The sequence below is a fragment of the Aspergillus steynii genome (genome assembly GCF_002849105.1).
Source record: "Aspergillus steynii IBT 23096 chromosome Unknown P170scaffold_10, whole genome shotgun sequence".
Taxonomy (NCBI): domain Eukaryota; kingdom Fungi; phylum Ascomycota; class Eurotiomycetes; order Eurotiales; family Aspergillaceae; genus Aspergillus; species Aspergillus steynii.
In genome coordinates, this window is record NW_020194407.1 from 930,948 (window position 1) to 957,932 (window position 26,985).

Consider the following 26,985-nt stretch of genomic DNA (forward strand, 5'->3'; position numbering starts at 1 on the left):
TACTATAACACTATCTAAGCAACCCTGCCTGCATCTCCCATCATCTCAGACTGGCAGGTACAGAATATTTTAAGAGATGCTTGAGTGTCACAGTGCCTCTATTCCTTCAATATATTCATTCTTTGTTCATTCGAAGCTTGATCCAAATCCAATAGGTATAGATAGATCGTCGTTCAGTATTTATTGGACATTTAATTCCTGCATTAGGGCTGTCGAGGGACTTTTCATTCTTCTAAAGAATACTGAGTAATTGATGTAGGTTAGCACAGAAATCTACTTGCAGTACCAGATCTAGTCTAGTAAAGCCAGTTAGTCATCAATCCTACAGATGAATGCCTTCGACGGACGTGTGGATGATTGTTTTTAAACTATGTGCTATTTGGTTTAATTGGTCAAGGGCTTTGGGGCCTCTCAAAATTAAGAACAGGAAAGAAAATTAAAAAACGCTCCGTCAAAATAATTTGGTGGACTAAGACCTGTTACCCAGGCCAGAGTCATAGAGAACGTAGGCTTATCAAGGGTATTACTCTGAGCAGATCTCAATTCACGTTACTCCTGGTGGGAGAAATTTACTCCTCAACCTCAAGGGGCTCCTCCTCAAGGCTGCAAAAACAGTTAGTTTGGCGCCACAAATTGTTTGATGCTAGGCTGGTGAGCACTTACTATTCTTCCTCACCCTCGGAGATGGAGGCGTCCTGGTACTGCTGGTACTCGGAAACCAGATCGTTCATGTTGCTCTCAGCCTCAGTGAACTCCATCTCATCCATACCCTCACCAGTGTACCAATGCAAGAAAGCCTTACGACGGAACATGGCAGTGAACTGGTCGCCGACACGCTTGAAGAGCTCCTGGATGGAGGTGGAGTTTCCGATGAAGGTGGAAGACATCTTGAGGCCGCGGGGGGGAATGGAGCACAGAGCGGTCTGGATGTTGTTGGGGATCCACTCAACGAAGTAGGTCTGGTTCTTGCTCTGGATGTTGCGCATCTGGTCCTCGACCTCCTTCATGGAGACCTTACCGCGGCTGGATATAAAGTTAGTACTCGAAAATAACTTCAAAACCAAGACATCGATGTAGAAAGGGTTCCACGTACAAGATAGCGGAGCAGGTGAGGTAGCGGCCGTTACGGAAGTCAGAGGCAGCCATCATGTTCTTGGGGTCGAACATCTGCTGGGTCAACTCAGGGACGGAGACGGCACGGAAAGAGTGGGCGCCACGGCTGGTCAGAGGAGCGAAGCCGACCATGAAGAAGTGAAGACGAGGGAAGGGAACCATGTTGACGGCCAACTTGCGGAGATCGGAGTTGAGCTGGCCGGGGAAACGCAGGCAGGTGGTGACACCGGACATGACGGCAGAGACCAGGTGGTTCAGGTCACCGTAGGAGGGGTTGGAGAGCTTGAGGGTACGCATGCAGATGTCGTACAGAGCCTATAGACGAGTCAGTTTCCCATGCTTCCCACGTCGAACATCGAGTCCTATTGCCCGAAGTGGCTCGGAGAATGCTGAAACATACCTCGTTGTCGATACAGAAGGTCTCGTCGGAGTGCTCAACGAGCTGGTGGACGGAAAGGGTGGCGTTGTAAGGCTCGACAACGGTATCGGAGACCTTGGGGGAGGGAACGACGGAGAAGGTGGCCATCATGCGGTCGGGGAACTCCTCACGGATCTTGGAGATCAAGAGGGTACCCATACCGGCACCGGTACCACCACCCAGGGAGTGGGTGATCTGGAAACCCTGGAGGCAGTCGCAGCCCTCAGCCTCGCGACGAACAACGTCGACGACCTGGTCAACGAGCTCGGCACCCTCGGTGTAGTGACCCTTGGCCCAGTTGTTACCGGCACCAGACTGACCGAAGACGAAGTTGTCGGGGCGGAAAAGCTGACCGAAGGGACCGGCACGGACGGCGTCCATGGTACCGGGCTCAAGGTCGACGAGAACGGCACGGGGAACATACTTGCCACCGGTGGCCTAGAAGGTACAGAAAGCGTGGGTCAGAACTTGATGCACGGGGCGTGTCGGATACACGAAGGGAGGAAATTTTCGGGCGACAAACCTCGTTGAAGTAGACGTTCATGCGCTCCAGCTGAAGGTCGGAGGAGCCATTGTAACTGTTCATCCCATCAGACAATCAATCCCACCACGGTATTTTGTTTCGTTTCTCCTCGAGTTTCATTTCGACAGGTGTAAACACGGGGTTGCACTTACACACCGGCGCCGTCAAGGCCGTGCTCGCCAGAGATGGTTTGCCTGTTCACTCTGTTAGCATTCGAATATCAAGAATTAAGCACCATCGGACCCAAGGCTTGGGACGATGGTACTCGATAATCCAGATTGGCAATGGCCATCCATGTGCAGACGTACCAGAAAGCGGCACCAATTTGGTTACCCTGTTATCCCCGAATCCAGTTTAGTGGCAGTTCCAACAACGCTCCCATCCGGAAGGATTTCGAATTGAACCCCGGTATGCACTTACACACTGGCCAGTTTGAAGATGAACCTAAGCAGAGAAGATATTCGTCAGCATTCCTGGTTGGAGTGAACCGGTGGGGTCCCCTGGCCGGAGAGCCAAACAAAAAACGCGTCTGGCGAGGGGCTCAGGGGACAAGGCGTCACGTACGATCTCACGCATTTTGGATGAAAGGTCGGGTGGTTTGACGGGGAAAGTGTTTAGAAAAAGGGCGGCGGAGTTGGATTGGAGGTGGTTGAGTCGACAGGGAGTCCGTCAGGAGGGAGGTGAGGTGGAGGAGAAAGAAGAAGAAAGGACGGGTTGAGCGGTGAGAAGGAGGAAAGGAAAGCCGGCAAGTGTGCGGGAAGCATCAACAACTCAGTCAACACCCCCTTCCGGTTTAGCGCCCCCGTGCCTTGGGCAGGCAAATAGGGGCTGGCCCGATGCGGTTAGCCGCGTCACGGGGGACTCGGATCCCGCCGCCAATCACCGCCGCCGGCGCGAACCAGACTTCTTGTACTATGAGGTGGAGGGTTTGCATTTCCTTTGTCTGCTTGGGCTCCAAGCTACCTATGATACATTCTGACGACGATTCCATCATTTGGCCGTGTTCTCCACCGTGTGCGAGCTTTCCAGCCACGTGCCAAACTCATCCAGCCGTTGCTCTTCGTCGGAGTCTTCGGCATCGAATCCCTTCTCCGCTAGATCCTCCAGCGCCGCTCGCTTCTCATTGCTCTTCTTAAATCGCTCACCACCAGTGGCAATATATGCCTCAACTCGCGTCCCGCCAAAATACCGTCCATCCATGACCTGAACGTAACAACCGCCAGGATTAGCTGCCTTTGTACTCGGGAACGACTCGCGAACGGGATGTCTCACCTGGATGCAGCGTTTGGCCGATTCTGGCTCCAGGAAGCGGACCATGACAACGCCGTCGGCCTCTTTATCGTAAAGCACAACGTTCGTCACTTCCCCCAATTTGGAGCATTCTTCACGAATATCCTCTTTGATATCCAGAATGGCGGCCGGGTCCTCCTGTCGAACGGGTCAGTTTGGCCTATATGACCCAACGGGTTCGGGGCTCTGTCGTACGTCTAGTTCTTCCAAAGTAAACATATGCTTCAAGATCACGACCTTCTCGAATTTGGAGTTGGTCTCCGGTAGCGTGGAAGGGTCGTCATCGTCCCAGTCGGCGAGTTTGCTGTCGGCATGTCAGCTTAGACGATTCGGCCCGTATATCCATGCCATACCTATTTAATTTCTGGGTCCTCTGTATAATCTTTCTCTTGTCCTTCATGCTGGTCTTAACCGGTTGTTCCTGCTGGCTCTTAAAAGAGAAATCCGCCATTTGAACTCGCATGGGTCCCTGGGGACCTTCCTGGCCGATCCGGAAGTTTGAATCATCCAGCATCTGAATTGCGAGGTTGACGGACTCCGGTCGGAAGTATACGACGAGAGCTTCCCCCTTGAACTTCCCATCATCGTCATTGTACATCTTGATACGGGGACGGCCGCTGTCGATTTCCTCGGCGATAACGCCGCATTTGGAGAAGGTATCTCGAATTTCCTCGAAGCCTGCATCTAGAGGGATCGATGTGACGAACACGGCTGTATTAACACGCTGCTTCTTTTGTTTTTGTCCGTTACCCTGCATCGCACCCCCCGATATTAGTATATGCTTCTCAACGGAATGCCTCCCTCGACAACCGAGAGAGGCGCAAGGGCAAGATCCAGTACTCACCTCTTCGGTATTTGCTTGCTGCTTCCGCTTTTTCTTCAACGTCTGCGCCGTCACCGCTTCGTTCTCATCCACTCCTTGGACCTTGTAGGCTTCTTGCTGTTGGCGAAGCAAGTCATCATCGACCTGGAGAACACCCACAGGCGCGCAAAGAGTGGCGCCAACCGGATAATCAGTTTCACGAGCCAAGCAAAATCCATGCAAGCCACAGCCTTGCGACCATATCTGCGACGGAAAAGATGTCTCCCTCGACGCTTTGCTGCAGAGTCGCAAAGCGAGTTCCCGTAGACAAGAAGAAAACAGAACAGCACACAACAAAGAGGGGCCAGTGTATTATGGTTTTTAATCGCCACCGGAAGGCATGACAAGGGGCATCCAGCTGGAGAAAAAGCGCGCACACACCGTCGGAATCCACCGCTTCAGCACCGTATCGTATTCAAACTCGCTTCCGTCATCGGTTTCCAGGATGAATTTGTCGTCTAGCTTGGAGAACGAGACCCGCGGGTCGCTGTCGAATTCGGACGGATCCTGCGGGAAACTGATTGTCGTCGCGGGGTTTGAGGCGGGGTCGGGGGCCTGAGATGCCATCATGGTAGCGCAGATCGAGTAGGAAACTCCCAAGGATGCAAAGATGTTAGACATGGGTTGGAGAAATCAAAAGTCGCGGTCCAGACCTGCGGGGAGATATTATCGCCGAGCCGTCGTTTCCGCCAGGAAGAGCTGCTGCCTCAGGCAGGGAGTGGATTACGTAGCTCCGCGGCTTAGTCATTACATTCTACGGTTCGATTCTGATTCGTCTGGATGATTGCCCCAAAAAATATACCTCAGGATTCTTTATAAACCGGTTTTTAGCCTACCCAAATACTCCCAAGCAGTAAGCACCCAAACCAGCCCATGGTCACGATCAGGGGTCATTCCCAGCCGAGTGGAATCACTAACCCGTACGCAGTAGTGTTGGCATGGCGCCACTAGTCTGGAATAGGAATGGGATTGTACAGCCTTGTCAACGAGCAACAGGAACCCTGCGACCTTCTGCATTACGTCGTCATGCTTTCTTTTCCTGTAGATGTGGCATTGGCGTGCTTGGGATACCCGAAACGCAAAATCCTGTTCTGCTAGTTGCCCCATATCTAGTTACTAAATCCATCATATGCACGCCAATTCCAGATTTGTTGGCTGGATTGAAAAAGTTCAATGGGACAAACGAGAGTACTATATGAACAAAACACAGTCATGCCGAGATGTTCTCACTAAATGGCACTTCAATGGAACGGACATTGACCCGTTCGTGAGGCTTTCAATCCCTCCATGGTCTTCTCCTGGTACTCTTGGCCCTTCCCCATGAAATTCTTGGGCCCGACGTCGGGTATGTTGTAACCCCTAGGGTAGTACTTGCTACCCTCGTCCCCGGGAAGCGGCCGACCCATGATCCAGGTGAGCCACGCCGTTGGTCCCCAGCGATTCCAAATGGTGGGCTTCACGTAGTACGGCGCAGCATCCCATTGGGTGAATGAATAGAGGCCATGTTCATCGGGATGGTCGGTGAAGGTAGTGTAGCGGAGAAATTCGGGTCGAGGAAGCGCCAGATAGCGCATCACGAATCGACGCACACGCAGGAGTACTGCAAACACCTTGGCATACGATTCCGGTGGGTCATCATACCTAATCAATTATCAGCCCTGGCCGTGGCATGGATATCAAATAGCCGAGCGGCCCTGTTGTGCACTTACAGCATAGCCCTCCGGAGACGCTCGTCCATAAGGAATGAAACCAAATGCAGCCCAATCTGCTGCAACGGCCTCGGGACCATGTACAACACGATAGCTGTGGTCTGTGCAGCGGTTTCATGATTTTTAATGTCCGGAAGCATACAGCGAACCTCGTAGTCATCGCTCCAAGCCATGATCTCTTCGAGCCAGTGCAGACCGTCACGGAATCCCGTCTTGCCCGATGGAAGCACATCATACTTGACCTCTAGACCATCGCCCAAGCTTTTCCAGAAAGTCCCGATGGCGCACTTTTCCATATCACTCAGGCCGCGCCATTCGTACTTCTCGATAAATCGCACCGGCTGAATGGCAAAAAGACCCAGCGTGTAAAGCATATCATCATCGAGGATCTTGTTGGAAGCCCGATAGCCGCTATGAAGGAAGTTGGTCCGCGCAATAGAAGCGAGGGTGCGGGTTGAAGACGGAGCCGAGCCGATAAACTCCTGGACGAAGACGGTGGTGTCTGAATATCGCTTGAGAGACAGCTCCGGGTCACATAATTGCCTTGTGCTTGTGAGAAGTTTTGAGATAGTCGGAATTCCATATGTCTAGATGCCATGACCGACCGCATTAGTCATTCGACTTCGCATAAAGGTGAACAGAGGAACCAACCCTGAATAATGCAAACTGCAGAGCCTTGATGTAAAGAAACGGAAACTCGAACTGCAAGAGCGTCTTTTGGATCTCCCAGGCATCGTTATCGGTCATGCGCGACAGGGACTCGCGCGTCGGATAGTGGTATTTCCGGTGCAGCCATCGGACACGGCGGAACCGAAGCAGAGAGACTAGGATCGGATATGCCGCCACAATCGTTACTATAAGGATCCGGAACTGACGGGAAGAGAAATCTAGCGAGGTGGTAAATGTTGAAGGGCGCAAGGCCCAGCCATTCTCCGCGAACGCGGCATGTGTCGTCTCATTGTGCATCGCTTCGGAGACGTGGCATTACCGACGAGTAACTAAACAGAAGAAAGTGCCGATTGGAAAGGCGCTACGGAGTAGATCCTAGGATATGAGAGATCAACTATGATGTAGTGAGTTGAGTAGCGTTTATGAAGGGGTTATATGGGGATGCGCGACCGACGAAACGGAAGAAGTGCAGTTTGCCAGTCACGTTTTGTTTCTTTTTCCATGCGATTGTCTTTCCCCCGCACCAACGGACTCTCCCTTCTTTCCTCTCTTTCTCTTGCGCATTCATCTCCCTGCCACTTCTGCCCCACCGCTGATGTCGATATCCTCGGATAAAGAGACGCGCAAGGCATCTATGCGTGGACCGATCATCGGTCTCTTTCTTCGATTTATCAGGCACTCAACATAGTCTGCTATTTGATTCGTCCACGTTACTTGTGAATGTCTTTTTAATTTTTTTCCGGGCCATTGATCTCAATCATGACTAGAGGTCTCCCTTAATCCATTTAAAAACAATTGCACTCGTCCAATCAGGGTCGCCAAAAAACAAAATACTGACAATTAATTTGATTCGCACACACAAAGCACCCTGGACAGCATATCAAGACGCTGCGGGTTATGGTACACAAAGCAAGGAGGCAAACGGGAGTGGGTACGTACAGAATGCGCTTGGGTTACGTCCTTGGGTGTTATACTGTCGGACCCTTACATCCACAGACAGGGTTTGGGTCTGTTCAGTCAGCGACCAATGATCTTGAGTTCCAATAATCTCAACGGTGGAAAAGCAAGGGCCGCGAATCCAAATCCAAGCCAGATCCCTAGATCGCAACCTCCCTCGATCGTTTGAGCAATTGGCCCGGTATAATAGGCTTGGTCCTGCTCAGGAAAAGAAGATTAGCAACAGGTCGGCCTGCACAAAAGCGAGAAAGGGTTGAGAAAAGCCTACCATCCCCACAATGGCTCCGACCCAGCCGATGAGGAAAGCTGCGCTGGCAGCCATTCCAACCGGCAGTTTCTGCCGAACATTCCAGATAGACCAGTCATAACCGATGCCTCGATTGAAGAGCAGGTCTTGTTCAACCACGATGGCGAACCAGATGATGACCCAGTAGCCGATAAGCGGTAAAAAGTTCTTGAAAATCTCATACAAAGAATTGCGGCCCCCGATTGCGCAGGCTGCGTATGTGATGGTCGTAAGTATGGTGAAGATCGGTCGAGGAATCTTCCGCCACATGTTTCCGAGCATCTGGAAGTTCATTGCCATGGAATAAGAGCCAGGCGCGTTGTTGGAGACCACCGTCACCACATTGATCACTGCGCAGAATTTACCAAAGGCCCCAAGTCTTAAATAACCCGCCATCAGCAAGCTACCCGGGCTACCGTCATATATCGCTGCCCACTTCGGTCTATAGGCGACGCCAGACCCGAGTCCGGCCCCCAGTAGAAGGGTTGTCATCATCGATAGACATAACCCTATCGTGGTCATGGACCATATCTTCCATTTGCGAGTACTTGGTGGGAAATTCACATAGTAATCCGAAGCTAAGGGAACCCAGGAAAGAGCAACGGACAGGCAAAACGAAAAGAATGCCAGCCGATTTCCATGCAGCTTTTCTGAAGATCCAACAGAAGAGTTGTCAAAGTTGAAGTAAGGGCCTGCCGATCCGATAATAATGCAGAGAACCATCAACTGTGGAACCCAAGCGAACCTAAACATTAAGAAAAGGGTCACCATAGTTCTTGCTCAAAAGGCATCACGACTACCGTGGCTCATACCTCTCGTATATCTGAAAGATGCGTACACCGAAAGTTGCCATGATCCAACTCGCGAGGGCGACGATGATAATGCCCACAATGACGGAGACAGCGCCCCCGGACAACTTGGAAAGCAGCTGTCCTCCGATCATACAGTTCATCATTCCGTATCCCAGGTTGGTCAATATGTTCAATGTGCAGCAGACTTTGCTGGGATGGTAGCCCATGAAATACCTCGCCACGATCTGTCATAAAGAGTAGGGAACGAACGTAAGCCATTGCTGCCTTGAATTGCTGGGGGAGAGATGACAAAGAGCTGGGGAAGGTAAACTGTGTCGAATCATGCGCAACGGATGGACCTTACAAGTGTTCGATTCCCACTTCGGGGACCCCAAGTGCTCATCCAGCCAACCGCCAGGCCTCCGAGGAGGCTCCCAAAAACAGCGCAAAGAGCAGCGTCGGAATAGCTCAGGTGCAGGGTCAACGTTCCCAATGATCCCACCACGATGTTGTTCAAAGACATCCCCATACTGAACCACATCAGCAACATGTGGAGCGAGTTTGATGCATTTGGCTCCAGACGTTCATCCAATGGAACAGGTTCGATTCCGCGAGTCTCCAGTCCTTTGATATTTCTTGCCCATCGCTGATACCTGGAGGTGAAGGCACTTGTTTCGCGATCCCGGAATTCCAACCCATCTTGTGTTACACTTTGCAAAGAAGATACACGGTCCTTTTCAACGTCTGACACCATGTTGGCTCACATGGAAGTTAAAACGGGTCTCGGGAACGGGAAATAAACCGGTCATACACGTCTCTTCACTGACAATGACGTACGGTGGAAGGCGCGACAGATTCTCAAGGGAAAATCTCTCAATGGATGGAGGGAGTGGATCAACAGTAGGTTTATATAGACAGGAGGAGGAACGGAAAGAAGGAGGATGCTAGGCGTGTAAGAGCTGCCGGCACTCGGTGATAGTGGACTGACATCAGTCCATTCACCCAGTGTAGCACCTGCACTACCTGAAAGAACATTCCACAGACAATTTGCAGCAGAACAAGGCTCCTTCTATTCGGCCTAGCATCACCGGTGCACCTTGAGCAACACCTCTGGGGGTGTTGAAACTGGTACAGCACCACCCATGTCTCCCAGGGGATGGTAATCTTTCCTTAACAAGGACTGGGAATTCCACGCCAGTCAGAGGTCCCAGCACGGACGTAATGCACACCAGCCCATAACAGGATGGCTGCTGCTATCTATACACTAGCTATACCAGCTGATGAGCTATCGGTAATTTCTGTTACGTTATTTGTCTTGGAACCATGCGCACCACATACCAGAGCTTCCCTGGGGTGTCAAGCCGGCTAACCGGAATGCACCATTCATGTAAGGGACCAGAGGTGATTATAAACCATACGGAGAAAGATTCAACCAGAAAGAGTTTGACAAATATGCAGATGATACTCATGGCTTGATCTGGTAGAAGGAAAGACCTGCGCCATGGTTGGTGCCTAGAGCTACGGGTTGTTCTGCAGGGACATATGATGCTCTACTGATGCCTATGGTATCGAATTGATTAGCAGGCAGCTCTAGGGACCAGGACAGTGTCGTACATACAGGCAGGCTTCTTTGCCCTTGCCCATGAACTATGCGCCGACTTATTCTAATCACCGCAGAAGCAAGGAAATGCCTCTAATGCCGCGATAAGCTCGCCACTGCCTCCTTGCAAAAGACGCAGCAAATACGTACCACCAAAATTATAAGCAACATAAGCAACAGTAGTGTTACATGGCTGTTCCACTGCTCCGGCACTAGCGCCTTATAAGTCCCAGCCATCCACCTGAAGTTGCACATAAAGCAAAAGTACTGCTACTACCCGAAGTTGCCCACCATCTCGTTATAAATCGGTAGAGCGTCCTAATGACAAGTGTCCTTGACAAGCATTGTCAAAATATTACACTAAAGGAGATCAGCTTCAACTCGATTTTGCTTCGGTATCGACAGCACTGGATCTTAAGACACCACACAGGATGGATCATCATCTTTCACTCCTAAAGAGTCAAGACAAAGCCTCCAATACAGAACTCCGAAATGACAGATCAAATAGACGGCAATATTCGATATCATAACCAATCTCCAAAACCAACAATTTGAAGCCAAAACGGACGCCGAATACCAAAATCAAATTCCCTCATCACTCATGACTCGTTGTATCCATCAGTCGTACCATTCGTTCACAGACCCAGTCATTCTGACAGCTTGACCATGGTCGCTACTGCTCTTCGCCGAGACGAAGCAGTCCGAAGGTCCCAGGAGAAAAGAGAATCAGGCATCGAGAACTAGACTCAAGCGAAACCAAATCAGCAAGCCGATCCCTCCAACCCAGCCGAAAACTTACCGCCAGCAACTAGAAACGAATATTACCGATAGACTGGACCTTCTCAGCCGAATAGCTGGACCTGCCCCGCTTGCGAGTCACCAGTTGAAAGGGCTTGCCGTTGTCGTCATCGAGGGGATCCTTTGACAGCGCTGGTTCGCGGGCCTTTGCAGATCCAGTACTCGAGGTACTGGAGACGGATGAAGACGAGGAAGTAGATACAGGAGCAGGCCGGCTCTCAATCATGGCTATGAAGTCCTGTTCTTGCTGGTATGAGAAGTTCTCGTGGTAGGGGCCGAAGCATTCGCCCTTTTCGTTCCACGCCCAGTACGTGATGTGTCTTCTGGGGTCGAGGTCGCTCTGGTGGGCACACTGGCTGTTGGGTTGGAATATTGACGGTTAGTCTGTATTCCATCGACGGTTCCTGTGGGCCTAAAGGACCTGGGGCTGGGACTGGAGCTGGGAACTGGAGCTGGGACTGGAGCTGGGGATGTCCTACAAGAGCGTGACCTTGTGTGCCCAGGTGGGCGCACAGCTTTTGACCTTCATGCAGTGGGCCTGTCTCTTGAGGCGATTATCCTCCCCGGAGAGGAGCTCAATGGGGTCGAACTCGACGAGGACCGGCATCGTGCTCGAGTGGACGGTAGGGTAGGGATCAGGTAGGATGCGCGACCTGGAAACGCGAGGTCGGAAGGGACGTAACGATAGGGTTGGTAAGGACACGAGGATACAAATAAAAGATAGCAACTACAAAGCAACAAAGAAGAGGAATGGGAGAGAGTAGTTGAGGTTCCATTTGTATAGCTACGAATTTAAAGCGGAACGAGATACCACGAAGAGCCGGTGATTAGACGCGCAGTTCCTGATTTGATCCAAACAAGCGATCCAAGTGATCAAAGCAAGATATCGCGAAGACAGCCATTGATGTGATTAGCAGAGCCCCCTGTTATGGAGACATGGTTCGCGTTTGCGGGGTGGACGGCGGCGTGCGTGATCTGTGATGTCTCTATGGGAGGTATCCAGTATAGCGACTCGGCAGAGAAGATCAGTACGTTCGTACGAGTAACCAGCTCTACAAGACCGAGCCACGCGGCACAGAAGCTATGAATTTGTCGTATCAGTTATGCTTGCATAATACTGCTGGGAGGTCTGATAAGTAAGGAGACAGTGCGTGAACTTCTTTATCCTTCGCACGAACCTGAATCGGGTGAGCTGTAACAGATAATCCCCTGCATGATATAGCTACATTACTAAAGCAAGAGAAAAATATTCACAGAAAATGACAGGAAATAGTCCTGCACGGATCCCGTCTCCTGTACTAAAGATAGTAACAACTGGCTCTATATCACTACTCTAGAACTGTCATGAGCCTCGGGACCTCGGCTGTTCATAGGGCCGAGGATGCTCTCATGATCTGGTTTGTGAATTAGAGTGAGGACAGGGACTGATTGGTAGGTTCTTTGCTGTTCCTAGTGCTGGAGCCTACTTTCTTTCTTGAAGAGATGCCTTCACTAGCTATGATTGATCTTCTGTGCCATGGATATGGGACAAGGACCAGAAAAAACTAAAGGATAATCTAGTAACTATCAATATTTGAAAAGCTCTCCTAGACAGTCCTCCACAGAGTATACTAAGTTACTCACAGGCATTCTGGTAAGATATATTCCTCTCGTTCGCAAGCGAATACCAAATCCACCCAAGAACTCCGCGTCGCCACCTATCCTTGCCAAATAAATGAATCCCTGATCTCCTCTATAATCCCCTCAAAGACATCATAAACCCCATCCCATTCCCCAAACGATCCAAAGGAGACATGAAAGTCGACCCGACGTCAACATTAGCACCGAGGCTAACCGCATCCAGTAAGCCCGCCATAACCCTAACGATCAGCAGTGTCAGACTCAGATCCCTGATCCCAGGTCCAATCTCCATGATAGTATATCCCACTCTCGCTCCATCCTGTCCATCTCCTCCAGGGTTTTCAAAATAAAGACAAAGAAATGAAGACCCCCTCATCTGTCGACATTCTTGATTTCCCCTCTCACGGCTAACCAGGCTATTTATATCCCGGCCCTTCCGATAGGATGCCCATGTTACACTGGATTCGAGCGCCGGGTTCTCCTCTTCGGGGCTGCTTTAGGTCTGGCTTTGGTTGGTGAGTCGATGCCTGGTAGGTAGACCGACAGGTCTAGATTAGACTGGCTGGTTGGGTTGGTTTGGAGTTGGTCTGGGGTTGTTTGTTTGTTTGGTTGGAGGTTGGGTATTTAAGGTCAGCCTGTCCTATCTTTTTGGGTTTGTTGTTTGTTTGTCTGTCCCTTCCTTTGGTTTACTTCCTTGCTGAGTGGTTTCATTGCGTCGACTTGGGTTAGAGATTGTTCGCCTGTCTGGTTACTCCATCATCTAGATTTCCTGCACCTAGGTAAGCCCATGGCATAATCCTGAACCTCCATCCAACCGACCGATAACACCATCTAACTAAACCACTAATACAGCACCGTCCAGAACCAAAGAACCAAGCGTCAAGAACAAAAATGGACCTCTCTACCTCCAACCCGAGTATAAACCAAACCCCAACCCCAACCCGCGACATCCTCACCAACCCGCCCGCCTTCCCCGCCTCCCCGGCCACAACCACCCTCTTCACGAACCCGCCCACGACCCCCATCCAGACCATCCAGACCTACGAGACGCCGGATCGCCAGCTCACGGGGATCAGGGTCACCTGGATGAACGGGGACCGGGCGAGGTTGGGAGTTTGTGGGGAGGATTTGGGTACTTCTACTTCCACTTCCACTTCCACTGGTATTGGTACTGGCATCAGCACCAGTACCGGGGCTACTGACTCTGGATCGGGAGCTGGAGCTGGGGTTGGAATTGGAAATACAAGTGCTAGTGCTAGTACTGGTGCTGAGACTGGAACTGGGACTGGAACTGGCACTGAGATCTCGACCTCGACCAAACCCCAAACCATTCGCAAAACCTTCGCGTTCGACCGCCAAGAACGCATCCAGATCATGTATGTGTACGTGGGCAGCACGCAGGTAGACGGGTTCTGGTTCGTGACGAACAAGCAGAAGAGTTTCTTCCCGGGGCGGTCGAGCGAGAGGCGCGAGATGAGCGACTTGGGGAGCGGCGTGTTGGTGGGGATGGAGGGGAGGGAAAAGCTGGACGAGGAGGGTCGAGTGGAGGGGATTTTGGGGCTGGGGGTGAGTTTTCGGAGGTAGTCTTTTGAACTACCTTAGTTGGTGATTGTTCAGGGTTGATACAGGTTAAATTGCATACAACACAGATAGTCAGGTACTATTTATTCCGACCTCAAGTATGTACAGATCCAATCACAGTAACGAATGAAGTAAACAGAAACCATCCACCTTTGCGCCCAGGCCAACCCGATGCGAGAGTGTCTATGAACAACAGCAAACAAGTGCCTTTTTTCAAATCACGGACGCCAACAATCGCTAGACATTAAAAGGTATTCGGCGGGAATAGTCAAAACAACCCGGAAATGGGGAATATGAACGACAGGAAAATGAAAAGAACAAAACAACCTTTCTGTCGAAAGGCGATCGACGAGCAATTCGTAAGAATACATCGTGGTGAAATGAGGTGACGGCTCAAATGAACCCAATTAAGTGTGAGAATTTATGTCTTTCTGCGAAGACGAGTCTTGGTTTTAGGACTGGCTTTGGTGACTAGACCGAGAGAGTCGAGAAGTAGATCTCCGGCTGCGGTGGGACGGCGCACGCTCCGGAGGCGCATGCTCAAAGAATGGCAAAAGGTCCGGATTCTGACTTGGCGGCGTGGTCGATGTCGAAAGATACTCGCCTACGATCTGGTCGTCGGCGGCAGTTTCGGGGTGAATCTCGATGCCCTGTTGCTTATCCAACCCTCCATGGGGACTCGAGCCGAATTTGAAGGATTCCCCATCGGACGGGGCCCTCTCGATCGGAGACCAGCCTGCAATACTGCCGGCAACGACACCGGCCATGGCCGCGGCCGGTCCAAACGCCGAGTTCGATCGGGATCGAGTCCGGCGTCGAGAGCGTGATTCAGGGCTAGCTGGAGGCGGCGGCGTGATGCTTCCGTCGCCATTCGGCGTTCCGGGGATCGAGTTTTCTCTGGACCGGGAACCGCTGCGCGATCGCGGCAGCAGCTCTTGAGGGTGTTGCAGCTTGTGCTTGATGTGTCTCAGGCGACCTCCACGAACCGTCTTGAGGAATCGCAGCTGATCGCGGATCTCTTCCAGGGCAGGGTTCCACTCAAACCGTCGATCTTCGTCGGATACCAGGAGCTCGGGTCGCTTCTTACGATGCGCAAAGCTGGGAATCAGCTTTTCAAACAGGAAGTCGGGGATCAGACGAATGATCACTCCAACGGGGAGCGAAATGGCACCGAGGACCAAGCCAATTCCCCATTGAGGTCCGTTCAGCCGGGCGACGGAGAAAGCCTCTCCACCAACAAAAATGATCAAGACTTGACCGCCGACAATGATAAGCTGAATACCCAGGAACCATCGGTTGCGAAGCATGCCGTCAAAGATATTGAACCTGTTGTCGAGGCGGCGGGAATTCCACTGGTTGAAAATTTGCATCCAGACGAAGGTGTTAAACACGACCGTTTGATGTTCTCTTCCATCGTATAAATGGGCGAAGTTCAAGGCAAAAGTCACAGCGAGTTGGTAAATACTCTGTCCGATGATCATTTTCCACATGGTCAGACTGATCAGCGGGCTGGATTTCGGTTCGGGTTTACGATCGAGGACGGTGGGAGACGGGGGATCCGTAGCTAGAAGGGTATTCTATTAGCACACCGGGCCTCAAATGAATAGAGCAGCCTACCTAGAGCGAGCGCAGCAAAAGTATCCATGATGAGATTAACCCACAGCAGTTGCACTGCGGTCAGCACCGATTCCTGGTCACTACTGGCCACTGCGGAGACAAACGTGAGGAGAACTGCAGTGATGTTCACCGTGATTTGGAACTAAGCAACAGTTAGCATCCACTGATCTGTATCAGCCCAAGGTAATCCTACCTGCAAAAACTTCTTGACCGCATCGTTCACAGTCCTTCCCCAAGCCATGGCCTTGATGATAGAGGTGAAGTTGTCGTCCATCAGGATGATATCCGACGCCTCCTTGGCAACCTCAGTGCCGGAAATTCCCATCGAGAAACCAACGTCGGCCGTTTTCAAGGCCTGAGCATCGTTCGTTCCGTCTCCCGTAACCGCAACCGTTTCGCCCATTTTCTTGAGCTGAGTGACGAGGATCTTCTTATCATCGGGGCTTGACCGTGCCAGAACCTGCAGTCGTGGAATGATTTGAGTCATCTGGCGACTGCTCAGCTTGCGGAACCGGGGACCTTCAATGGCCACACCTCCCGGAGTAAAGATTCCACACTCCTGGGCAATAGCCTTGGCGGTCATGATGTTGTCTCCCGTAACCATTCGAACAAAAACACCGGCACTCTGGCATTTCTGCACGGACTCCGTGACACCCGGGCGAAGCGGATCCTGGATGCCAAAAATACCAAGCATGGTCATGTCCTTAAAGATCGGGTCGAACGCGGCGAGGTTGCGGTCTTCCTCCTGCGTCGGGGCACCGCGTGGCGGCCACTGCTCGAAATCACGGTAAACCAGCCCAATCGGTCGCAGCGACTGAGACGCGTAGAGGGTCATGATGTGATCCAGCGTCGAACGATCGTCCTCAGACAACGGAGCCTCGGACAGGTCCTGCGTGGGATCACGAATGACGCGCGTGCACTTGCGAGCCAGAATCTCCGATGCACCTTTGACCAGCATACGGTACTTGCCATTGTCCATTTTGAACACGGCCGCCATGCACTTGCGACCCGAGTCAAACGGCACCATCTGGACCATTGTAGCATTGGATCGCGCCTCGCTAAGCGATCCCATGCCGAGATAAGTCCGTGCAAAACCCAGGAGGGCAGTTTCGGTCTTTGAGCCGATGAAGGTCATCACTCCCTCCTGTTCACCCTCGAATGCAGTTGAATTGAGCACAATGGAGTCGAGCAACAATTCCTTGACCGGACGGGAGAGGCTCGAAGCGAACTCAGAGGGCGAAAGAGCGCCGGACGGGTCGTTAGCAACGGGTTCACCGTTAGGATTAGGAGAAGCGCCGGGCGATGCTTCCCGCGACTTGCCTCCAAACTTCAATGTCGTTCCCAAAGTCGCGGTAACGGCGGTCATCTTATTCTCCGTGAGGGTACCTGTTTTGTCGGAGCAGATCGTGGTCGCATTACCCATGGTCTCACAGGCGCGAAGCAGTCGCACCAGGTTGTTGTCCTTGAGCATTCGTGTGGTGGCAAACGCAAGCGCGAGCGTAACGGCCAGAGGCAGTCCTTCGGGGACAGCAACGACAATTACAGTCACGGAAACGATAAAGATCTGAAGAAACGCCTGACCCTTGTTGTCGGCACCTTTGATGGTCTTCAACTGGGCCAAGAATTTGATGAAAAGCACGACGAAGAGGAGCAAACCCGCGGCCAAACCAAGCTTCGCAATATACTCGGCGAGCATGTTCAGTTTAGACTGCAGCGGGGTGGTCTGGCCCTCATCCTGAAGAGACATCATCGTCTTGCCGTAGGATGAATTGACTCCAACTGCGGTGACCAAAAACGTGCCGACTCCCTCGGAGACCTTGGCACCGGATACGATGAACGGATCTAGTTTCGAAAGATTCTCCTGGTGTTCGATGGCACGAGAAACCTCGTGGGCTGCCGTTTTGTGCAACAGGTCCGACTCGCCGGTGGCAGAGGATTCGTCGCATTTAACGTTGTGGCCATCGATGAAGATGCCGTCGACAGGAATCAGGTCTCCGGGTTCGAGATGCATGACATCCCCAACAAGGATATCATGAACCGAGATTTCCATGGTACTTCCCGAGCGAATCACCTTGACCATTCGGTCGTCCTTCTTCTTGTTCAGTTTCACGAATTGGCGCTCTTTTTGCCAGTCATTAGCCGCTCCCACGACGACGACGATTACGATCGCCACGAGAATAGCCACGCCTTCAACCCACTGCACTCGCGCCTCGTTGCCCTTGGCCGTGATGGATTGGTAGATTCCAATGGCCAGGGATATAATCGCCGCAATCGTCAAAAGAATCAGAACTTTGTCGTTATATGCGATCCACGCCAGCTCAAAGATGCTTTTGGCTTTCTTTTCCGGTAGTTTATTGGTTCGATAAATGCGCTTCCGGTCCGTGAATGATCTATCTGCGGATTTCGAGAGGCCGGTGGTGGTTCGGCTCGGCGGCGTGGGAGCCTGCGAATCGGACTTCGGTTGCGTATCGGGTTGTCGCGAGGTGACTTCTTCAAAGCTCACAGTGCCTTCCAGGCCGGTCTCATCCAAGCTCAGACCACTGCGGACGTTGGTTCGCAGTCCCTTTTCTAGCCCTTGAATTCCGCCGAGCGCGTGGAACGCACCGAGACTCTTGGGGTTCAACAGTTTATTCAGCTGACCCGGGGAAAAGGCGAACCGGTTGTCCTCCACGGTGAACTCCTCTTCCCGGCCCGGATCGGGCTTGAGAGCTTCCTCATCATCAATGAGCGTGTGCGCCAGATCAGCGCGGGACCCCTGGGACGATGTCGGCACGTACGTGTCCCCGCCGTAGGAGCTCGAGGATTGGTTGGTGTCCTCCGACTCGAGTGAATTCCCCCGAGATCTGGTGCCCGGCACGGCCAGGTAGTTGGAGTTGGACATGGGTTCCGTCATCTTTGACGTTGGGGAGGAGATGTTGTGGGGAGAGGTCGGTCTGCTTTCGTGGTCTCTGGGTTCCGACGAGGTGAATGATCGAATCGATGCCGGCGACCGCGCGTCCGAGGGAGAGACGCCGCCGTTGTTTAGAAGCGCACTGGTATCGCCCGCGTCGACATTTTCCGAGGAGATGTGTACCGAGGGTTGCGCCGGGCCGGGCAAGAGCTGAGGCGGAGGATCTGTCTGGTCGGCGGGCGAGGTCACGGCCGAAGTGTCGATGGTGATGGTGGGTGCCCGTTCCCGTCGCAGGGGAGTCGGCTGCTTGGAATCCACTCCATCCGATCTGGAATCCGACATGATCGTCAAAAGGGGGTGGGAGGATGTCTAGGACGGCCCGGGAATGGTGGGTCTCAAGGAGCGAGAGTAATAGATGAAGACAGGGATAGTGATATCAGTAAGAATGCGGCTGCAGCAGAAGCATATCCATCGAGTCTCGTCGGATCGTAAATGCAGACCAATCATTAAACGGGAATACGCGTGGAATGTCAATCGGATTTAGTCCCCCCAGGCGGATGTCGAAAGATCAAGAGGCCGAACAGGGTTATCCCATGTGTGATCCTATTCTAGTTCATATCAAACGGAAGCTTCCAACTCATGAGGCCGCAGGTTGAGGAATGCGCAGATGTGGACGGTTCCGGAGAGAAGCTATGTGCGCGAACGCAGAGACGGACGTCGCAAATCCGAGACGATGGCAGCCCCGGAGAATCACAGTGATTGGAAGTAGGGGGGGCAAGAATGGAGGCTGCTGGGGAGTGGCGTTTGGGAGGATGGGAACAGCCACACTGGTATAGAAGGATGTAAGAGGAGCGAAAAGGACTGCAGGCCCGAAATTACAGGGGAGCTATGGCCGAAACTGAGGGAAGCCCAAACAACAGCCAAGTTGAGGGAGTGTGGGAGAGAATAGCGATAACAAAGGGCCGTCAACCACGACAATTCGACCTGTGAAGTGTCAGTTCCACGGCGTTGGCCAATCCGAGGGAAAACGCAGCAAGAGGGCGAGCGACGAGGGAGAAGAGAGAGACGGACACGGGGGTGTAATGCGCCTAATGCAAGCAACGCCGAGTCAATGGGGGGATGGACGACGGGGCCAAGAGAGTGTCGATAAAGAAAGGCCAGAAGGAGAGAAAGAGAGAGGAGATGAGGGTTGGGACTGGGGTATGAATTACGTGCCCATCGGCCTCTGGAGGAGCAGCAGAGAGCAGAGATTAAGGTGCCGGATGGCAAGACAGACTTGTCAGTGTTGTCGTCACAGACTTTCCGGAGTCTTACAATACGCCGTACGCCAGACAAAAAACATCCAGACGCCGTGGAAGGACTGGTCTGGCCCGTTCGGGACTAGCGTGGCTGGGGACCCTGCACGGTGGGCAGGCGGCGGCCAATCAGCAGCGGCGGTCCCGAATGCATGCGGCATGAAGACCCGTTGGCCAGATCCATACCTGCCCGGTTTGGCAAGCATCTCTTTGCGTCCTGCCCGTCAGCCCCACTTGGCGCGCCGAATTGGTCGAGATTCCTCGTACGGTAATGACCGTCGTTTCCCCTTCGGTCCTCCGCCTGCAGAATCATTTCTCGTGGTTTTAGCCGCACGATCTACGCAGTATACTCTATACGCCGTCAGGAGGAACAATCGCCATGGACATCAACTGCTGCAGTACTGCGTAATTTGGCATCGATGCGGAGTTGGTTGCCACCCAAACAAGAAACACTTGGTGCTTCACCTGCCCCGAACGAGAAAGTGACTTGGTGCTGCAACGAGCTCCGACTTGTCAAACGCTGGAATGTAACTCGTCGTTGGCTTTTGCACTGCCTCACTTCTTCCCCGTCTGGGAACTTTTTTTTTTTCTTTCTTTTTTTCCCACCTCCTTTCCCTCCCCTTTTTTGGGGGACTGAGATTTCTGATTCCGATGGAAAAGCATCGTTTGTTCTTTTCTTGCAATTTTAACTTTGCACTTGCCCTCTGCATTACGGCATCCGTCATCCAAGTTAATTGTCTGGACGGAGCCTGCCTCTGCCATCTTCCACTCGTATCCACCCCATTGCCAACCTTCTAGACGGTTTCTGATAGATTAGACCGACACCGCTTCACCTCGTTTCCGCCACTTTATGGACGGGCGGACGTTCAATCTTCACAAATTCACCGACCGTACGGATCGAAATCGGCTGATTCCGTAGGAGTTCTCCAATCCCAACCAACCAACATGCAATTTTAGCCCAGGGTAGGCATAAGCGACGGATCAATCACGGTCGATAGTATAATAATCATACTCCGTAAGGGATCCTACCAAAAAGGGGCTCCACCCGATGAGGAGTTCGATATCCGGAGCACGACTGACGGAGGAGTCGGCGACTCGCAGAAGTCTCCGGGATGTGACTGCGAGTCCAACCGAGTCATCACGAATTGACTATTCGACTCCCCGCCGCCACTAATGCAGTGCGTGTCCACCGGAACTTTAAAAGTCTGGCATCCCGAGATATCAACTCCCAGCGCTGCCCGTTCCAGAGCGCGTCTCCGGAGACCAAACGGGGGAATGGGGAAATCCCGACCTCGCTTACGGCAGAGCAGCAACAGACAGACGACGGTCTTCCAGGCGACCGAGGAACCAGCCGAATGATCTCCAGGTCCACGGTGTCAAAAAAACTTCGACGATGATCAATAAAAATGCGTGACGGAGGAATTAGGGTCGGTGGGGCTTGGCAAATGGGCGGTGCAGGACCCATCCCACGTCGACCCTCTCGCAACCGGGCGTTCTGGCCTCCTTTCTTTGCGGCCTTTTTTTTTCGTTTTCTTTTTTCTCGTCCGTTCTCTCCTATCGGGCGACTGGTGATCCGGAGCTCTCCTGTTCCTGGTCGGTCGGAATTAGTGCTAACCCTCATCAACCTCTCGTCGGTCATATCCACAGCACGTCAGTTCAACCGATGGAACCATGTCCCCAGGTCGAGGAGGCGCTGATGCGTCCTCCGTACCACAGACCAAATGATGATGACATGATTTGACACTCGAGCTAGTAGCTACTAGATGACCGCCTTGTTTAGGCTGGACTAGCCCTGTCTACTCCAACAGCACCTGAACCGTTACACTTACAGCTACCCGACTTACGAATACGGCTGCAAATGAGGCGAACTTCCGGAGTAGTGGACCTGATATCCGTGCGTCTTACGGAGTCGGTCGAGATACGGAGTAGCGTATAGCGTATGTGGGTGACGTAGTGACGATGGCTGGGTTACCAGGGACTGGAATTGGAGATAGTCGGTTGACCGGTCTCGGAATCACTCATGGCATGATTAATGTATTATGAGCGACATGCCTTCCATCCGGCGGGGGTTATCAATTCCTTAGCAATTGCTGGGCAATCCCGTACTCCATACATACACCCATTGGATAATATTCGGATATCCATGGACAACATCATGATCAAGCTCGAACAGACTTTCCCAAGCACAACGGGCTCAAACCTACCCACAACACCTTAATCTTGTCCTCGGTTGCCTTTCTGGTAAGATAGCTAAGCCTCAATTGACATCATTATTATCGCACTCTCGTCCAACCAGACAATGCCTTTCTTGCAATCACATTACGCAGCACATACCCGTTCCTCCGTACCTAGTATATGTCGATATCCGAGTCCCTCTACCGCATCAGGTACTAGGTATAATGAAACAAACTATCACACCCCCAACCCCAAATACCTACCTCGCCACCCAAACTAACTCTGTAAATCAATCAAACCCCACACCCCTCTCGTCCCTGCTTTCCACCCTACCATAAACACCATAAGAGGCGGTCTGATGCAACCCAGTCAGTCGGTGAAGGCCAGGCCCAAGCCCAACAAACACCACCAAGTCCTACAAATAAAATAAGTCCTATCAGAACCAAAATAGCAGACAGGAGACTAGGTACTCCGGTAGACAGTTGCAATCGACATGGATATCTACATCCATACGTGAGGCACCGACAATGCTACATCCCGTTGCACGGAGTACAGCGAAGCATAAGCATGGGGGAGGACAGGTCTAGGTACTAAGGATGGGGTATCTACTTAGGCTAGCTAGGGTAGGTAGGGTAGGACGAAGCAACAAAGAGCGCAGGCTGTGAAACCGTGGCTTTTTATTTAAATCCTGTTTCTGATTTACGGTAGGAAATGGTGCGACCTTCTAGATGCATCCATGTCGCCATGTCCGATAATATGATCCTGTTCTTTGTCTCGGATCGAAATCAATTAATAAGGCACTGGCACTGGGGAAAGGAGAATCGTGATTGAGTCAGGTGACAGCTGAAGTGTCACTTCTTCTTCTTGTATGCAGTTGAGCTTTAAAAAAATAGAATAAATAACAACCGTCTCCATCAAAGCGCCCTGAAGAAATACTCCTCATAAATCCAGACCAATGCAATCAGTTGGGGCTTTTTTTACCGGTCACCCCCTTCCTGCCAATTCATATTCAGACAAAAGATGGGGGGAAAGAAACATAAACAAAAAGCAGAATGGCATGGGGATAGTATACAAGGCCCCGGTTTCCAACGCATCGTACAGTACATTCAGGCTGCCCCGGCGTCTTCGGGCAAGGCGACGTTCCAAATTCCCAGCGATTCACCGCCCAAGAGTCTCTTGCCGGGGTCCGCGCCTGTGTTGACCATGGCTTTGCTGGATAGAGCCAGAGCCTCGACCAGCTCCCTCATCCGACGGGACGTGATGAAGCAGCGGGTTAAGAACTCGTTTTCGGCCAGCTGGATCCCCAGGTTCATGCACTGCACCAGGTTGTCGCTGGTCAGGATACGTGCCGAGTAGTAGAGGGCAGCATGGTAATCGAGGAACAACTCCGGGATGTAGGTGTTCCGGATCTCCTCTAGCTGAGCATGTTCGTTCTCTGCAAGGCCTGTTAGTCTCGAGTTCGACCATTCAACACAAGGGTATGAAAGCCTACCGTCCGCAGCAATGGTCAGCCATTCATCCAACACTGCATCAACGTGCAAGGCGATTTCATCTAAGTCTTCTTGAAGCGCCGTCCGCAGTTCATGGACGGTACCAGAGTCGCGTCGGTGCTTAGTCCTGTTTTCGATGTGGTTAGAACGTGTCGCCGGCGCAAAATGTCACTCGGCCAAACTTACTTATCGACCTTCTCATATGTAATAGCAAAGCTCTCCAAGGCTTCAAAGCCCAGCACCAATTCTTCCAATTCTCGCATGAGTCGTGACTGTTGAATAAGAACATTGGTCTCGCCACTCGACGGAACCCCATTCGTGGCAGACCGGCTGCGTCGGTGAGACCCAAATAATCTAGACTTCGTCGGACTGGTGGGCTCGGCAATAGACGACTCCAACCCATCCACAACGCTGACAGGGAATTCGGTGATATCGAATCCGAAGAGTTCGCGCGAGACATCAGACAATCTCATGCGGTGACTCAATTCTCGAGCAGCCGAAAATTTGCCACTAACTATTCAAGAGTTAATAGCCGCAAAGGCTGGCAATGTCGGTGCTGGGACTGGGGAAATACATACGGTAGAATTGCTTATAGAGCTGAGCACCAAGATGGCAGATCCTCCCCCATTGTCCATCGACATAACGGAGCCACTCGAGGCTGCGGATGATTCGCTCGTCGGCGCCGGAGAGATCGGTGCCGATGAGATCTTTCTTGACAGGGGCGAGCTCGCGGATTCCATCCTTTCGAATAACCACCTTGGGATACGTCTTGCGAGATCTTTGATGCTCCACCGAAGAGACACTGTCGCTGATCCAGTTCCATTGGTCCTGAAGCACAGCCTCGACGTCAATGGCATGCTTTTCCATGAGCCTGACGAGTAGCTTCCTTTCCCGCGGGTCAACGATTTCAATCAAGACTTGCCCCAGAACGGAGTGTGCCATGTTTCTCGGTAACAGAGATGCATAGGAGGGGATCAAATCGAAGAGGCCTTCCTCCTCGAGATTGGCGATGTACCCGATCACGTTCACGGACGCGACGTCGGAAAACTGAGAATCCGTCCGGACGTCTCCCAGGGAGTTGGCGATAACGTAGAGATGCGTGGCGATCCGCAGGGCGTCGCCATCCTCGGCCGTGATGAGAAGGGAGTCTTCGACGTGAGTTGGCGACAGATCGGGGACGAAGGTTGTCGACTCCGGTTTGCTCGCCGCCGCCTGCGAAACCGCCTTGGCCAGGGAATGGAAGAAACCGTCATATCCTTTGCCGATGATCGCAGCCTGGATGGTGCGATAGGGATTGCGCGCCTCGACCCCAACGCGCTCGTTGCCCTTGGTGTACAGGACGAACTTGTTCACGTCCGCGTAGCCGGCCGGTTCGGGCACAAATGCCACGGGAGTTGTGGGCGAGTAGGTCAGCTTTCGCTGGAATTGCTTACAGAACCCTTGGTAGCGAGAGAGCACGACCTTATTGAGGTAGACGTAGATGTAGTCGTCCCAGTTTTGGCTGACCTTGAAGGCGGCCTCCGTCTCGCCGCTAAGGAGTCCATAAACGGCGCGCTCGAAATCCTCAGCGTGCTGGTTCCGTGCAAGCGCAGAGCAGGCGGCGCGCCAGGTGTTCTGGGACCGGTGGTTCATCATGCGCGTAGCACCATCATCGACCGGCGTTCGTACATCATGCGCCTTTTTATCAACGCTGGATCCGCACAAGCTAACTGCGCGCCAATTCTCCAGACGTTCATGTGCCCACTCACGGATCCGAGTCCAATCCTCCCCTTGTCGCAGCATCTTCCAGCACGCCATCCACGTGGCACGCTCGTGGAATTGGTCCTGCTTCTGGAGGCTGTGTCTCTGGCGAGTGATGGCATCGGGGTCCAACTGCGTGATCAGGGGCTCTGATTTCTCCGAGTTCAGGAGAGACGTCGTGATTCCGGGGTCATTGGGTTCAATGGGTTGTGGCCAGGCCCTGAGCCGCTTCTGGCCCTTGATGGCCTCCTTCGTATAGAGCCAACCATGTGTCCACAACCCCTCTCCTCTTTCGGCCTGCTTCTCCAGCTCAGACATGACGGAGTCGATGTCCTGACTGGAAGACCTTGCGGTGGCCTCCAGCCATTTCATGATGACCATACATTCGAGCGCGTAGTGGTCCGCATCCAAGAACTGCTCCCAGATTTCGCGATCGGACGAGTAGCGGTGGAGTTTTTGGAAGGCGGTCTCCTGGGTTTTCTTGGCGCTGGCTATGCTGGGAGGATCGTTGACGCTAATGAGATTGAGTAAAAGCTGCCAAGTGTTTGCTTCCAACTGCAGACGTTGCAATTCCTCCTCGATCTTGGGGTCATGCGAGGATCCGTTGGTTCGGCTCGAGTTCCAGCCCATTTTGGCTCGTCGCAAGGTGCTCTGCTTGGAGATGTCGTTGATGGCGTCCTGCGCGATAGTTTGGTAGTTCTTCACCAGCTGGTAGGCAGCCTGGTAATTCCCAAATTCATCGGAGCGACTGCCCTGTTGCTTGAAGCGATCCAACTTCTCCGCGAAAGCCTCGATCTGGCGCGTTACTCGGTCGGCGGTGCGGCGAAGGGGGTGCAGCGCTTCTTGCGCACCTGCGGATGTAAACAGTTCGGGAGCGGTGATGTTCGCGATTTCTTGCACAGAGTCAGCCATTCGCACCCAAGGCATGGGGAGGAAATACTTAGTGAGCCAGGGCACATACTGAGACCGTTGGGGGCGGGAGCCAGATCCAAAGGCGACTCACTACCATTCAGGCCGTTTGTCTCCTCGCCGTAGTCGTCCTGGGACTCGTCCTCTCCGTCCTCCGTCTCATCCATTTCCTCGTCTTCATCTTCTTCTTCCTCTTCGACGTCGTCATCCTCGTCCTCGTCCTCATTGGTGTCTAAATCTTCACTCTCGTCCATAACTTGATCATCGCCTTCGTCGTCGTCATCGTCATCGAGGTCGATGACCTCATGGCCATTCGAGGAAAATGGCTGAGAGGACTAGAAGGTGAGGGATGGACCAGGTCAGCTAGGTAAGCTCCCCGAGACAGGGCAAAAACAAAACCTCAGTACTCACGTTGACGGGGGCAAAACCGGCGGGACCGGACGGGCCCGTAGCTCGCGTCAAGGGAGCCATGAGAAGCACGGCCGGCGTGACTGACGAGATCAGAAGCGCTTCCAAGAAACGGGAGCGTCGCAAGAAGCCGTGCGTCCGAAGGGATTGGGGGGAGGAGAAGAACAGCCGAAGCGCAGCGAACTTCTTCCTCTTTCCGCGTGTTTTGGCGCCGGCGGGCCACTAGCGCCCGAAGCGGCTTAGC

General features: G+C 52.6%; 8 protein-coding genes across 8 annotated transcripts; 1 reads left to right on the forward strand and 7 right to left on the reverse strand.

Moving 5' to 3' along the window:
• Positions 1-339: 339 nt before the first annotated feature.
• P170DRAFT_441267 (tubulin beta chain) lies at positions 340-2,766 on the reverse strand. Its single transcript, XM_024850277.1, has 9 exons — positions 2,619-2,766; positions 2,475-2,498; positions 2,363-2,388; positions 2,207-2,248; positions 2,055-2,109; positions 1,514-1,969; positions 1,094-1,428; positions 664-1,023; positions 340-603 (listed from the first exon to the last, which is right to left on the reverse strand). Exons 1-9 carry the CDS (start codon positions 2,628-2,630, stop codon positions 570-572), a joined length of 1,344 nt encoding a protein of 447 aa, XP_024699111.1. The 5' UTR covers positions 2,631-2,766; the 3' UTR covers positions 340-569.
• Positions 2,767-2,963: 197 nt separating this feature from the next.
• On the reverse strand, positions 2,964-4,776 carry P170DRAFT_459400 (U2 snRNP complex subunit CUS2; the record flags this gene model as incomplete). The annotated part of the gene is made up of 6 exons (XM_024851863.1): positions 2,964-3,257; positions 3,327-3,482; positions 3,540-3,648; positions 3,698-4,095; positions 4,189-4,311; positions 4,588-4,776. The coding sequence occupies 6 exons, from the start codon at positions 4,774-4,776 to the stop codon at positions 3,045-3,047; spliced, it is 1,188 nt and encodes a 395-aa protein (XP_024699112.1). The 3' UTR covers positions 2,964-3,044.
• Positions 4,777-5,144: 368 nt separating this feature from the next.
• P170DRAFT_418160 (uncharacterized protein) lies at positions 5,145-7,026 on the reverse strand. The gene is made up of 3 exons (XM_024847200.1): positions 6,567-7,026; positions 5,916-6,502; positions 5,145-5,847 (listed from the first exon to the last, which is right to left on the reverse strand). The coding sequence occupies exons 1-3, from the start codon at positions 6,879-6,881 to the stop codon at positions 5,448-5,450; spliced, it is 1,302 nt and encodes a 433-aa protein (XP_024699113.1). The 5' UTR covers positions 6,882-7,026; the 3' UTR covers positions 5,145-5,447.
• Positions 7,027-7,601: 575 nt separating this feature from the next.
• Positions 7,602-9,372, reverse strand: P170DRAFT_450972 (putative purine-cytosine permease; the record flags this gene model as incomplete). Its single annotated transcript, XM_024851160.1, has 4 exons — positions 7,602-7,739; positions 7,810-8,572; positions 8,640-8,863; positions 8,983-9,372. The coding sequence occupies 4 exons, from the start codon at positions 9,370-9,372 to the stop codon at positions 7,602-7,604; spliced, it is 1,515 nt and encodes a 504-aa protein (XP_024699114.1).
• Positions 9,373-11,026: 1,654 nt separating this feature from the next.
• P170DRAFT_430833 (uncharacterized protein) lies at positions 11,027-11,623 on the reverse strand (the record flags this gene model as incomplete). The annotated part of the gene is made up of 2 exons (XM_024847985.1): positions 11,027-11,372; positions 11,496-11,623. The coding sequence occupies 2 exons, from the start codon at positions 11,621-11,623 to the stop codon at positions 11,027-11,029; spliced, it is 474 nt and encodes a 157-aa protein (XP_024699115.1).
• Positions 11,624-13,150: 1,527 nt separating this feature from the next.
• On the forward strand, positions 13,151-14,220 carry P170DRAFT_514130 (uncharacterized protein; the record flags this gene model as incomplete). Its single annotated transcript, XM_024855176.1, has 2 exons — positions 13,151-13,415; positions 13,489-14,220. The coding sequence occupies exon 2, from the start codon at positions 13,528-13,530 to the stop codon at positions 14,218-14,220; it is 693 nt and encodes a 230-aa protein (XP_024699116.1). The 5' UTR covers positions 13,151-13,415; positions 13,489-13,527.
• Positions 14,221-14,669: 449 nt separating this feature from the next.
• Positions 14,670-19,066, reverse strand: pmcA (putative P-type calcium ATPase; the record flags this gene model as incomplete). The annotated part of the gene is made up of 3 exons (XM_024851161.1): positions 14,670-15,781; positions 15,835-15,976; positions 16,028-19,066. 3 exons carry the CDS (start codon positions 19,064-19,066, stop codon positions 14,670-14,672), a joined length of 4,293 nt encoding a protein of 1,430 aa, XP_024699117.1.
• Positions 19,067-23,020: 3,954 nt separating this feature from the next.
• Positions 23,021-26,884, reverse strand: P170DRAFT_441275 (nucleoporin Nup84/Nup107 family protein). The gene is made up of 6 exons (XM_024850278.1): positions 26,745-26,884; positions 26,386-26,668; positions 24,263-26,317; positions 23,871-24,198; positions 23,687-23,811; positions 23,021-23,629 (listed from the first exon to the last, which is right to left on the reverse strand). The coding sequence occupies exons 1-6, from the start codon at positions 26,802-26,804 to the stop codon at positions 23,301-23,303; spliced, it is 3,180 nt and encodes a 1,059-aa protein (XP_024699118.1). The 5' UTR covers positions 26,805-26,884; the 3' UTR covers positions 23,021-23,300.
• Positions 26,885-26,985: the final 101 nt, after the last annotated feature.